This window comes from Barbus barbus (genome assembly GCF_936440315.1).
Source record: "Barbus barbus genome assembly, chromosome: 49".
NCBI classification, from domain to species: Eukaryota; Metazoa; Chordata; class Actinopteri; order Cypriniformes; family Cyprinidae; genus Barbus; species Barbus barbus.
This window is the reverse complement of record NC_136727.1, coordinates 4,523,850-4,538,095: the sequence shown is the minus strand read 5'-3', so window position 1 is coordinate 4,538,095 and position 14,246 is coordinate 4,523,850. Positions and strand designations below refer to the sequence as shown.

General features: G+C 35.3%; 1 protein-coding gene across 1 annotated transcript; it reads left to right on the top strand.

The window, feature by feature from the left end:
• The first annotated feature begins 2,640 nt into the window (after positions 1 to 2,640).
• Positions 2,641 to 8,357, top strand: LOC306867845 (uncharacterized protein). Its single transcript, XM_079413762.1, has 3 exons — positions 2,641 to 2,696; positions 3,168 to 3,330; positions 5,485 to 8,357. Exons 2-3 carry the CDS (start codon positions 3,276 to 3,278, stop codon positions 6,966 to 6,968), a joined length of 1,539 nt encoding a protein of 512 aa, XP_079269888.1. The 5' UTR covers positions 2,641 to 2,696; positions 3,168 to 3,275; the 3' UTR covers positions 6,969 to 8,357.
• The last annotated feature ends 5,889 nt before the right edge of the window (positions 8,358 to 14,246 follow it).

Sequence of the window (14,246 nt, the reverse complement as noted above, 5' to 3'; positions counted from 1 at the left end):
TAGTTTCCTATACCAAAAAAAGTTTTAAATTTAACATGAGCGCTCATATAGTAGAGAGAAGCTGCATGCATGTGATCAGTGCAAGAAGTTTTTGGCACGAAAAGGAGCCCTTAAGCAACACATGAAAATCCACGCTGAATGCGATCAGTGCGGGAAGAGATTTGCACGAAAAGAAAACCTCAAGAAACACAAAAAAAGTTTTGCACAAAAAGGACACCTTAAAGGTCACGTGAGGACCCACACTGGAGTGAAACCATACACATTATCAGTGCGGGAGGACTTATGCCCATGCAGGTGCTTTTAAAACACATCTGAATTGTCATTCTGGAGAAAGACCATATAACTGTGATCAGTGTTGTAAAAACTTTCTTGGGGCAGGTTACCTGAAGAAACACCTGAAAGTTCATTCTTTGGAGAAGCCTCATCTGTGTTCTTTGTGGGGAAAGAGTTTTAGTCAGCCGAGTAGCTTAAAATTACACCAGGGAAGACACAGCGATGTGAAAAATCATATGTGCTTTGACTGTGGGAAAACCTTTTTTAAACATATGGAATTGATAAGGCACCAGAGAACTCCCACTGGAGAAAAACCTTACAAGTGTTCACTCTGCGACAAGAGATTCACTCAGTCAGGAGCCATGAGAACACATGAGAGGATCCACACTGGACAGAAACCATACACCTGTGATCTGTGTGGGAAGAGTTTTAACCAAAAGATACACCTTAATGATCACATGGATATCCACACTGGAGAGAAGCCATACTCATGTGATCAGTGTGAGAAGAGTTAGTTTCAAACATGTAAGCGCTTTTAAATCACATCTGTATTCTCATTCTGGAGAAAGAAAGTTTTGCTGCGGTCAGTGCGGTAAGAACTTGTCAGATAAGCTGAAACAGCACCTGAAAGTTCAGTCAAAGGAGAAGCCTTACACGTGTTCTTCATGTGGACAGAGTTTTAGATGGCTGGGTGGTTTTAAAAGACACCAAAAATCACACAGTGGTGTGAAGAATTACATGTGCATTGAGTGTGAGAAGACTTTTGTTACAGCTGATAAATTGAAACGTCACCTGAAAGTTCACACTGGCGAAAAACCTCACAAGTGTTCACACTGTGACGAGAGATTCAGTGAGTCAGGACAAGTGAAATTACACGAGAGGGTCCACACTGGAGAGAAGCCGTATCACTGCCATCCATGTGGGAGAAGTTTCAGTCAATTATCAACTCTACGCACTCATATGAAAAACAGTTGTCCAAAGTCACAGTAAGTATTTCATCTTCAAGGGTGACAATGCATCCTCTCCAAACATGATGCAATATGAACGAATGTCTGAGTTTATAGCCTAATTGCAGCAATGTGTACCTGGACATAATGTCGGTTGCTTAGTTTCTATTATTGGATCGCTATACTGAGTAAACACGCCTTCTGTGAAAAGTCATTGGTCAAAAATCACGCTGCGCATAACTAAAGGTTAAACATCAGATATGGTCATGCCACATGTGGTTGGGACATGGTGTGAGATTTAGATAAACTCAAAAATGGAAATTACAGTAAAACAGCAAAATCATTAAGTTTTGAAATAAATGAATATCAAAGGCAATTTAAGAAAGCTAATGTATCTTACTGTGGCTTTGACAAATCCGATGGTCCATGTTATGTAGTATGACATGATCTAAAATGTTTAATATTTGTCTTGCATAATTTATTGTTTTTGCCAGAACAACCACAAAAAACATGGTTCAGACTGAAAGGAGGCAACGTTGAGGAGAAGACAAAGAACAAAGAGGCTGGTGTTTGTAATTTCTTATTACTGATGCTGAAGGTCATTTTGTTGATGCTCCAGGTGAAATTTGGAAAGGAAAAGGCGTTGAGGGAGCAATCCTGATGGATCTTTTTTTATAGCACTTGTTTTCTTTTTGTTATTACATCATAATCAATGTATGCCCTTTCCCTTCACATTTCTCACTGATTTACTTGAAATTAATGCATTATACTTTCATTTTAGACTGAATGGAAGAGAATAAGGAGAGTGAAGAACTGAGTCAGAGGCAAAACTTTATGTTAGAACTGGAGAAAAAAAAAAGAGTTGCTCACAAACTGAAAGTATTTATTTATTTATTTTTAAATAAAATGAAGACTCAAAGCAGTTTGGGAAGAGGGGTTTTTTAGGGGTTTACATTTAAAAGCAGTGAGTCTTTGGCCATTAATACTATTTAAAAAAAAAAAGGTTTGTATTTTTGTAAACTATTGTTTCCATGAGATTCCAGAATGTTGCTACAGTTATTACAAGCTGTCAGTCATACCAATTTTGATATTTAGCAGATTTATAATCTACTTTATGATCTGCTGGGAAAAAAATAATAAAAAGCAATGTTATATGTTTCATGATATGTTGCATTGCATCTGTACTTTGATAGCTGGTTCTTTGCAAAATTAGCATTTCTTCATTTCTGAAAGCATTTCTAGTTTATATAGTATAAAACCCCTATCCAAAAAAGTTATGGATAGTTTAATATGTCTCACTACGTGAACGTGATTGAAATTAAGCAATGAAAGGTCTCTTCCATATAAACCGGGATAAAAACAAGGCGCACGTGTCAGTGGTTCATTCGGCGATAGGTGGCGGTAATGCGCTTATGTGTCCACGATCCGCCGTGAAACAACAAGACGACGCTACCAGTCAGCGTTGGGTCTCCTGAGGTAACTCAGTTCACGGTGCTTCACATAACGGTACAATTATAAAAACAGAGTTTGTTAAAGCAAGACATTCTGTATATTCATCGGGTTTATTTGCGCGTCTTTTCTGGCGTCTGCTGACTGAAAAATATTAAGCCTAGCAGACAACGATATGAGGAACTAATGCTAAAAACATCAATACCTGTGATTTTGTGTGTTTTTATCCTCGTGTGTTTGATAATTTAGATTATTTGGAGCAATACTGTTTTTGAATGCCACAAAAGTCGAGTATGATCTGTGAGGGGAATTAATGCGAGTCGAACTTGATTTGCTTTCAAACAAATTCATATCTACGTATTTATTTATTTTTTTTGTCTGTGGGTTTTAATATGATCTATTATTGACATGAAGAGCCTTAAGTGTAACACTCGATTTGATATTGAAAGCATTGATTTATTTTTGATTTTGGCATTTCTTGGTGCTCCTACCCCACAGAAATTCACCTTAAGTTCAGCTTCTGAAAGCAGTTCACCAGTAAATGCTGGAATAGTCCCATTAGCCTAAAAGTGAAGAAAATGAAGTTTGTGAAAGAAAATTGAAAACATGAATGATCCGGAGCCCTGCGAAATAAAACAGGAAGATGCTGAACAACAAATAGGTTGGTATTTGTTCTTAATTATTTAATAAGGTTATAATACTTAAAGCTGCAATTGCTGTGCAAGTACATAACCAATCAGTGTTCAACTATCTCAGTACCTTTGCCCGATTCACATCAGAAAGCTTGTAAAAATGTTTTATAATTTGAGTGGTTCCGGTCATTCGCTTTGAGTTATTATGTTGTGTCTGAATACGAATGTGGGATTACTGTACTTTCAAAAGATTTGTATTTAAAAGAGAACAAGTTCTAAGGAACATTAAATTGCTTTTTGAGGTTAAAAGAACAATTGATGACATTCGAATGGTTTGATGATTATACTGTACAGAAATGCTACTACACACTGAATACATAGTCACACAATATTGGTGTTGTTAACATGATCAATTTGAGAGAAGAGTATAACAATACGAATAATCTCACTTTGCTTCTGTTCGGTTTAATCACCATTGGTAGCACGATTTATTGTAAAACATTTTTTTGGTCAGACCAAAACTGGCAGACATGGCACTTGTTCAGATGACATTTCAAAACTTCTTATTTTGGACGTACAGTAAATATCCACACAGGGGCATTGAATGACAGTCCACACATACACCTCAAAATATTACATTCTTCCACACTGGGAGCGTGCCGATGCACAACCCACATAAAGAAGATAAAGAAAAGCTATTTATAAAGCTATTTGCTCTGTGTAAACACTGATAGAGGCCGCGCTGCATCCAGTGTAGACCTCATCACTGATTAAAATGAGTTCTTTAGTATTTTGTTGCACCATATTGCTCGCGTCCGTTGTAGACACGGTGTAAGCGTAAATAGATATAGATTCTAATTACACTGTTAAAATAGCATGATTTTCTGCTATATATACTACTTAATGCAAATAGTGGCTATTATCTGCACCTCAGTATTGAAGTATATTATAAAATAGTATGCAATAACATATTGAATGTAATAGTGACATATTAAATTATAATTTTAATTAAAATTATTAAATGGATGCCATATTATTGGGACAATGAAGCCCTCCTTACACCTACCCTAACTCATTTTTATTGAAAATAAATGCCTTTCCGATGTGTTATGAGATTTGAAAAGGTAGGGGAAAAAAGTTTGACGAAAGGCAGGTTCGAACTCGGGTCGATCGAGTCAAAAAGATTGTGATACACATTTTGCCATATACGCCACTCGAGCTGATGTCTGACAGCTGTCTTTTGTAGTGTTGACTAGCCCAATCACACGTTGGTGGGCGGAGATGGTGTAAATAGCCTCTGCCAACAAGGCAGACAACTACTTTATACTAACAACTACTTAGTATAAATAAACGCTCAGTAAAGATTATTCTGCAAATAACTGCAATTGCAGGTTTCAAACAGAGATGGCGACAAAGAGGCAAAACTTATGGACTGCAGTTAAGTGTTAGGTGATGCTGATGTTTGAAATAATGTTTGCCAGATGTCTTGTATCTATTGCAATTTAAGTTGCCATCTCTGAAAAGCTTTGTTCTTTTTGTTTGGACATGATGTCATCATGCGAAGATGAATGTGATGAAATGAAACTAACATTTCCCATTAAATCCAACCTGACCATTCATTCATATTATAAAACATTATTATATTCTTACCATTTTATTCTTTTGGACACTGTTTTTTAATGTACTAGGTCAATGATTGATTAATTGATTTTTGTTTGTTTTAAACACAAAACTTTCCTGTACTGCAGCTTTAAAGCCAATAATATCCAGGTAACTTTCCATGAATTGGGCACAAAATGAAGCCCAGAACTCAATTTCCTTACCAAATATTATCTGAACTGTTTTATTTTATATTTTTTTATATCAGTTTCACAATTTTTGCAACATTACAATTTTTTTTTACATTTTACATACCTGCTCAAAGTATAGCTAATTAAATATATTAGTAGTTTTCATTACAAAAACTTTCAATTTGTGCCCTTAAAAATAATAATTGGATGATATATTTACTCAGTTCAAATGAATGCATCCACAATGTTCATATTTCCACTATTATGTCAGGATTCACGTCTTTTTGTTTCTAATTTCTTTCTTTTATTTTTAATTTAATATATACATTTTTGGCTGAAAATCTAACTTGAAACTTTCTAAACTTTTTTTTTTTCTTCTTACTTTTATTTTAGACCTGATAGAAGAGAACAAGGAGATTGAAGAACTAATTGATGCAGGGGAGGAACATCAGGTCAAAACTGAAGAAACATTCTGGAGCTCCCCATTGAAAAACGAGAATATATGTTTCACTTGCCCTCGGTGCGGAAAGAGTTTCTCATGCAAACAAAATTTTGACGTTCACATAAAATTTCATTGTGGAGGAAAGCCATATGCATGTGATGAGTGCGAGAAAATGTTCATAATAAAAGGAAACCTTATTGAGCACATGAAAATTCACACTGCAGAGAAGCTACACATCTGTGATCAGTGTGGGAAGAGTTTCACACAAAAACAAAACCTTGATGAACATAAGAAAATCCACACTCTTGAGAAGCCATACACATGTGATCAATGTGGGAAGAGTTTCCCATTTAGAGGAAACCTTGAGGAGCATATGAGGATTCACACTGGAGAGAAGCCGCACAAATGTGATCAATGTGGGAAGAGTTTTGCACAAAAAGGAAACCTTAATGTACACATGAAAATCCACACTGCAGAGAAGCCATACATCTGTGATAAGTGCGGGAAGAGTTTTTCACAAAAAGGAAATCTTAATGAGCACATGAAAGTCCACACTGCAGAGAAGCCATACACATGTGATCAGTGCGGGAAGTGTTTCCCACAAAAAGGAAACCTTAACGAACACATGAAAGTCCACACTGGAGAGAAGCCGTTCGCATGTGATCAATGCAAGAAGAGATTCACACATAAAGGTAACCTTAATGAACACATGAAAATCCACACTGGTGAGAAGCCATATGCATGTGATCAATGTGGAAAGTGTTTCGCACATAAAACAAACCTTAATGAACACATGACAATTCACACTGGAGAGAAACCGCACACGTGTGCTCAGTGTGGAAAGAGTTACGCACGAAAAGGATACCTTAATGATCACATGAAAATCCACACCGGAGAGAATCTACACAAGTGTGATCAATGTGGAAAGAGTTTCAGAAAATCAGGCGTTTTTAAAGTACATCTGCTTACTCATTCTAGAGAAAGACTATATAGCTGTGACCAATGTGGTAAAAAGTTTTTTAGGGCAGATTTCCTGAAGGACCACCTGAAAGTTCATACTAAGGAGCGGCCTTACGTATGTTTTTTGTGTGGAAAGAGTTTTAGACAGATTGGTAATTTAAAAATACACCAGAAAAGACACAGCGGTGTGAAGGATCATGCTTGCTCTGAGTGTGGGAAGACTTTTTTTACAGATGGTGCGATGAAAGTGCACAAGACGGTTCACACTAGAGAAACACCCTTTAAGTGTTCACACTGTGACAAGAGATTCAAACGGTCAGAATATCTGAAAATACATGAGAGGATCCACACTGGAGAGAAGCCGTATCACTGCCATTCATGTGGGAAGAGTTTCACTCATTTTTCTTCTCTAATCAGTCATAAAAGACAATGCTTGTCTGAAATTACAGCAAGTAGTTCGAGTTCTGATCTGTAAGACTGCATCAAACAACTGTATTGATTAATCAAAGATTATTAGAACAATAATGAACTGACTTGATTATTTCAGATTAATGTTTTTTTATTGTTTTAATCATTTTATTATTATTGTTATGCATTCGTCATTCTATGTTTTTATATTTTATATGACTTCATCTTTTAAATATTTTATTTCTCATGCAATGCTCGCTATTGTTGTTTAATTGTAAGAAATCAAAGAATGTCTTTGTGTCAAGGTTTTTACCTTTGCAGGACTATGTTGTGTAGCAGTACTTTTCCCTTGATTTTGCTTTGGTATAATAAGACTCAATAATCTGGTATTTGTATTATCATCACTTCTTCTGTTTCTGTATTTTATTTGCACTAGATCTGATTTATCGGTAGAAAGGGAATACTAATTTCTTTAGCTATCTGTGTGTCCCTGCAATGCCTGTGCCAGCAAAGCACGTTTTCTCTGCAGATGGCATTATTGTGAACATAATGCTGGCTTTCTTGTTGACTTTCACCAGAGCATGTAGATATGATTGTTTTTTCTCAACAGGAACATAATGTGAAATAATATAAACATGATAATTAATAGATGCCGACTGTTTATGTATGTTTTGTACTATATATATTGAGAATTCTAGCAATGCATCTCTACAACTTTTCCTGTCAGATGTTACAAAATGTTCATAATGTCTTTAAGATGTTTATGATTTCGAGTGTATGTGAAACTGATTTTTAAAGTTGAAAGACTTGGGAGGTGAACTAATCTTATATAAGACTTTTGCATGCCATTCAAAATAAAGTTGGTAATGTGAGGAACTGGGGAAGGACTAGGACAGAAGAAATAGTGATGACGAGATTAAGAGTAGGTTAGGAGGACACATGATGAATAGTAGCCTACAATTCAGAGGTCTTCAACCCTGGGGACCCACTCTCCTGGAAAGTTTATTTCCAATCGGCTTCAGCACGCCTGCCTGCAAGATGTGCGACGCAATTTATGAAAAATACAGAGTTAAATGTAACAGTTTACCTTGTAATCGGTCTGTCATCTGTTAACTTTTGATACTTTAGAAGGATTAACAGTATTATTGCCCATTGTTGTTATTTTGGGAAATTTCATTGTTTGTGAATGCACTTGGATTTAGTAGCCTAATATATATTACTGTCAAAGTCAGGTGTGATCAGACCAGGGTCATACAGAAACGTCCACTTTTGGTATGACAAGATGTCTTAAAATGTTTTATTAGATTACCTTTTGACTTTATGAATACATATAAATGACAGCTTAATTTTTTTTTTATTGCTTTTTTGTGCAATTATTTCAAGACCACATGTATCATTTTTTGTCACTGGTGTTGCCTTCTTTAGCAATATTAAAAGTTTTGATGAAATATTTCTCAAAAAAAAAAAATTTCAGCACGTTACAGAAAAATAATGAAAATGCAAGAAAGCCCTTTTTTCAGGTCAGAGCAACTGCCCCTCAAAATTCCTGTGCACGTCCCTGGTTTAAACCATTTGTATTGTAGTTTTTTTTTTACAATTCCCTAACAATAAATAGGTCATACCAGTGACATCAATTAAAAGCTTCATATGAAAGATGTCTTCATAAGATACAGTACATGAGAAAATTTCTGATCACTGAAAAGAAACAGTGGACTAAACACTGGCCTTTTTTCATAGATGTTTAGAAAATAGGAAGGAGGAAGTCAAGTGATGCCATCAGTGTGATTTTTATTTTTATTCTTTTTATTCCAAAATAAAAGACTTTTGTTGAGCGGTAACACCAGTGACACAACTCCAGGGGACCACTATTTTAATTATATATTTTATAATATTTATTTGGAAGTTTGTTTTTATTATGCCATTTATATCATATATCTGATAGTTATGAATATACTTTTGTATTTTAAATGTTAGAAAATCCTGTTTTTGACCTCAAAATAAAGCACTTTCCCTCTGTACATGGCTGTCAGGACAAGCAGTTTTGTGGTACTTGGAATTCTATATAATTAATAATAATAAAAAAATAATGCCACACATGGCTCAGGAAGGTGTAATTGTTCAAATAACATATTGTTTCATTTTAAAATATAAAAAATTGTAACCTGTGTATTTCAATTGTAATATTTCTGTAAAGTCTAGGGACGTTTCTGTAGAATGACCCATCAATTATATTTTCTTCAATTGCACATCCTCTGCATATTTAAAGCTGTAACTTTTATTTATAAATGTTACTGTGCATGTTATTCTTGATTTAGGAAGCGAATTATTCTTTTGTGAATAAGTACTTATTTTTTCTTATAATAATGTTATGTTTATGTTATTTTTAGACTAATATTCAATGCACTCTGGAAAGAAGCTCTGGTCTCCTCATTCTTTGTGTCCTGACACCACCATATGAGAGTTTACTGTTTATAGTTAGAGCCAGAGCCTAGCAGTCTCCTTCCCTTTCCAACAAATAAGCTTCAACACACATCTGATTTTCTCCTAATTTTCATTGCAGACATAAACCGGCTGTGCTTGTTGAATACTTGCCAAGATAACTATTTTGTGTGGAATTCATCGGTCAAAGCCCAAAAGCCGTGCACCGGCCCAGGATTTCTTTTGAGTGGAAAAGCGTGGCCCGGTTCCCGATTTGGCTCCGGTTCCGCTACTAGCCCCGGTGGAAAAGCAGTATAGGACTCCTGGCCTTCACTTCTGAGTTTCCTACACCATACTCCCACCACTAAAGGTGTGCTACGTAAGGTCCTAGAGAATTGATATGATATACTGGATGATATAATTCTTTGAAGCCTCCAATCTCCATTGATCCTGGCCAGCCTCAAGTCTCTTTCCTTGCTGCCAGCCCCACCCAGCCTCCCACTCATGCTATGACCAACTATATTTGCTACATACAACTGCTATAATCTGCTAAATATAAATTGAATACACTGAAATCAGTAAGGAAGCTGTGTACGGAATACAAACTCCTACTGTGTTGCAGTATGCAATGTGTATACTGTTAAAAGTATGTGGATTTTCTGTATGTATGGACTTTCCGGATTACTTATTACATTTATTGAAATGTGGTGTATGCATCTAGGGACATACTGCAAGCGATACTATTGCAATGTGCTCCATGTGATGTTTCATCTTCAGGTGCGGAAGTGAACTGGAGGCAGGATAATAAATTCACAAATCGATTATAGGTTGACGTCTTAATTATAAATCAAATTTTTGATGATGGCTGGGACATAATCTACCATGAATCTTAAGATCATTTTTTTATGATGTTTTGGAAAACAAAGCTATAATTAGTTATTTTTACCTATGTATAATTGAAGTATTCTACACAGTAAAAAGTTGTTCTTTTAAGGAGCTTTACTGTACCTGAACCCTAAAAATTAGCCAACCTAATGCAGTCAATTTGATTCAAACATGATAATGATAGATAGATTGTGAGAATACAGCAATTTTATACTATTTCGGCATATATTCAGACTCAAATAATCAGTTTATACCACAGATACTTTGAGTAACAGAGAGATCTCTGTTGATCAGAGGCTCGTTTCAGGAGTCAGACAGCTGCTGTAAAAGCCTCTTTACTTAATGTCAATAGTTCCTGTTTTAACCTAATTCGTTATGCTGATGTCTTCAGATCATCTGTAAAGAATTTGTGAAAACTGTATTATACATTTCATTTTCTGCATTGAATTGTTTGGGTAGACTTTTATTTTGACAGGGTTGTACCGTGTAGGCCTACCGATGTGATTTTATAAAGTGCCACACCTGTGTGAATGCTAAGCCTGCGCTGTATCCTGATCATCTCACTGAAAGAGTTAAGAGGTAAATTATTTGATCGTTTATCGTCTAGTAATTAGATGATGTAAACTGGGTTTTAGTTGGTTTTATTGCTTGATAACGGTTCTCATTGTGTGTGTGTCTTTCTGTAGCTCTTACAGTGTTTTACTAATGCTTTTGAAGACATTAGTTAAGAAATATTGCCCATCAGTGCAGATTGAGGCAAACTATCTTACACCATCACTGCAAATCAACAACGACAAAAAAAAAACACTGAACAAACTCAGCGAAATGCCAAGTTAATATGAAGATGAGATTTACTGAATTATGTGTTGCTTGGAAAAATCTACTTTTTTGTTGTTAATTTTAATTTATTTTTAAGTGTCATTTTAAACAGTTTACATCCAATTTATGATTTTGGCAGGTCTGCTCAGTACCACATAGCAGTTCGCCCTGTCCTGTCCTACACGTAAAGAAGATCGAGTTTATGAAAGCACAGTGAGGACATGAGTGATCCAGAACCCAGCAGAATAAAAATTGAAGCTACTGAAAAACAAAGAGGTTGGTGGTATTTATTTTTTTCTTAATTCACTACAATTGGAAGAAACGTTAAATTAAAAAAGGGGAAAATGGTGTCATAACCGGTTCAGTTAACAATGCAAATGCAAATAAATTGTGAAAATCAATGAAAATGTTTTAGCTAAATTTAGTCTTAAGATTAACTAAGACTATTTTATATATATTTTAATGTTAACATTACATAAATTTGTAGTTCATCAAACATTTAACAGTTCTTACTATAAAAGCAAGGGTTTCTATATTTTAGAATAATAATTGGAAAATCAATGCATGTAAAAGGTCAACTAAACTATAATCAATTTACTGTAAAATCATCAAAGCTTTTGTGGCAATTGTTTTCTTTCAGCTGCAGGGTTTACTTCTCCATCACCTCTGCTTTTTTTGTTCAATTTATTTTAAGATTTAATTTTTTACTTCTATTTTAGACTCGGTGAAAGAGAATGAAGAGAGTGAACAATTGTACACAAGTGAAGTAGAGGAGAAACGGCATCTCAAAAGCAGAGAAAGTAATCTTTTACTGAAAAGAAGAGCCAAAAAATCTTTCACCTGCTCTCAGTGTGGAAAGAGTTTCTCAAGCAAACAAAGTATTAAATTTCACATGAGAGTTCATAGTGGAGAGAAGCCCCACACATGTGATCAATGTGGGACGAGTTTTGCACGAAAAGAAGCCCTTATTACTCACATGAAAATCCACACTGGAGAGAAACCGCACGCGTGCGATCAGTGCGGAAGGAGATTTGCACAGGCAAGAACTTTTAAATTACATCTGCGTTCTCATTCTGGAGAAAGACCATATAAGTGTGATCAGTGTGGGAAAAGCTTTTCTTATGGAGATTCCCTGAAGAGCCACCTAAAAGTTCACACAAAGGAGAAGCCTTATGTGTGTTATTTGTGTGGGAAGAGTTTTCCACGACTGGGTGCTTTTAATTTACACCAGAAAAGACACAGCGGTGTAAAAGATCATATGTGCTTTGATTGTGGGAAAACCTTCATTACATCTGATAAACTGAAACGACACCAGATAATCCACACTGGAGAAAAACCTTACAGCTGTTCACAATGTGACAAGAGTTTCAGTCAGTCAGAACATCTGAAGAGACATAAGATGATCCACACTGGAGACAAACCACACAGTGTGGGAAGTGTTTCACATGTGTGAGTGGTCTTAAATCACATCTGCTTTCTCATTCTGGAAAAAGACCTGCCTTCTAATGAAACCTTCTGAACTTGTTCTGAAAAACAGGACTGAGATCTTTTGTTAAACCACGTTCTTTAATATTAAAGACTACTTTAGTTTCATTTCAGTTAAGACTCTTGTTGGCTAGTTCAGTTACAATTGAGCACTGGACAATTCAAATATTGATTCTGTTAAATTCAAAAGTTAATATCCTTTGAGCTTCCCTTTAAGTGTGATCAGTGATGCAATAAAAAGTTTTTGAACCGATTCCAGTTTCTTTTCACTTCATTTATTATACCGACGTCTTCAGATCACCTGTAAATTGCCACTTAAAGCTCATTTTGTTACAGACTGAGGCAAACTGCATTGTCACCATAAATGTTTAAATGACAAACCATGTTTCATGTAACAAACCCAGTGAACAAAAGCTCAGCTCAATTAAGTTGTGATTTCCTAAGGGATGCTCCTGTTTTCACTTCATGTATTATTCTGGGGCCTGTACCATGATGGTGGCTAAACAAACTCAGGGTTACAGGATTAGTTTTGAGTTGACAAAACCAAACCAGTTCAATCTGGCTTTGTTGGTACCATGAAGCTGATCATCAACTTTCTCTGTCAACTCAGGCTTGATCCTGAGTTAATGGAGCTCGTGCACATGAAAGTGTGACATCAGTAATGAGCAGCCAATCACATGCCTTGAAACTGGGATTCACTTCTCGTGAGAGAGTCAGTGCGAATTCACTACCAAAGATTGAACAATATGAAGAATTTAAACACATTTACACAGCAAAATGAAACAATCGATCCATTAAAGAGGAAAACTTATCTTACAATATAAGTGCAAGTAAAATTTGTAAAGTTTATAATATTTATAGATATAACAACACTTAAAAATTGAAACTCATATGTAGTTATGTTTACAGCTATTGATTCTAAAACGTATTTATATTGCATATTATCTATGTTTATATTAATTTAAAATAAAAGCTTAATTACTATTAAATTAAGCTGTCTTGTGTAATGGATTAAGGGTATACTAATTATATAAATAATAAAAAATAATCATGTCTAAAAATCACATGATTTTATCTTTAAAAATGTTTTATGTAGCGTCCTTTAATTTGGAGTAAGAGAAACTGGAGGAGTGGCTTTATTGCGTCAGAGATGTGTCACTTTGCTTGAAGCTGATTGGTGAAATTTCAGATTGAGATCTCTAAACCAGAACATAACCTGCCCCGGAGCAGGTTAGCCGTGCAGCGTAAGATACCATGGCGACGAACACCGATTAAAGCCGAGCTACTTTCATAGTACCTAAAACCCAGGGTTGGCGGAAACTAAGATGAAACATAGCTGGCTAGCCACCTAATCCGGCTTCATGGTACAGGCCCCAGATGTCTTCAGGAGCACCTTTTGAACAATAACAAAAATTAGCCTTCCCATTATGAAGTAATATTGTACTCCTGAAGGTTATTTACAGGGCAATTTTTATTTTATTCAAAGTGTTTTCTTTTGTCAGATTCAGAAGTGTATTTTTATAAGCTTTTCAAAATTTCTAATTAAAACAATGGAATAAGAAGTTACTGATCAAATAAAATCAGTAACAAAATTGATTTGCACTACAGACTTATGGCTTGTACGTTGGATATTTACAGACGTTTAGTGAGGCTCAGAGGTGACATGAGTGCAATTAAATTCATGTTGAGATTGTTTAAATATAACATTTTGATTATAGAAATATTCAATGATTTAAAT

Coding starts and splice junctions, on each gene's coding strand:
- LOC306867845 (XM_079413762.1), top strand. CDS start 3,276: ATGAATGATCCGGAGCCCTGCGAAATAAAACAGGAAGATGCTGAACAA. Junction 3,331..5,484: donor AGATGCTGAACAACAAATAG/GTTGGTATTTGT, acceptor CTTTTATTTTAG/ACCTGATAGAAGAGAACAAG.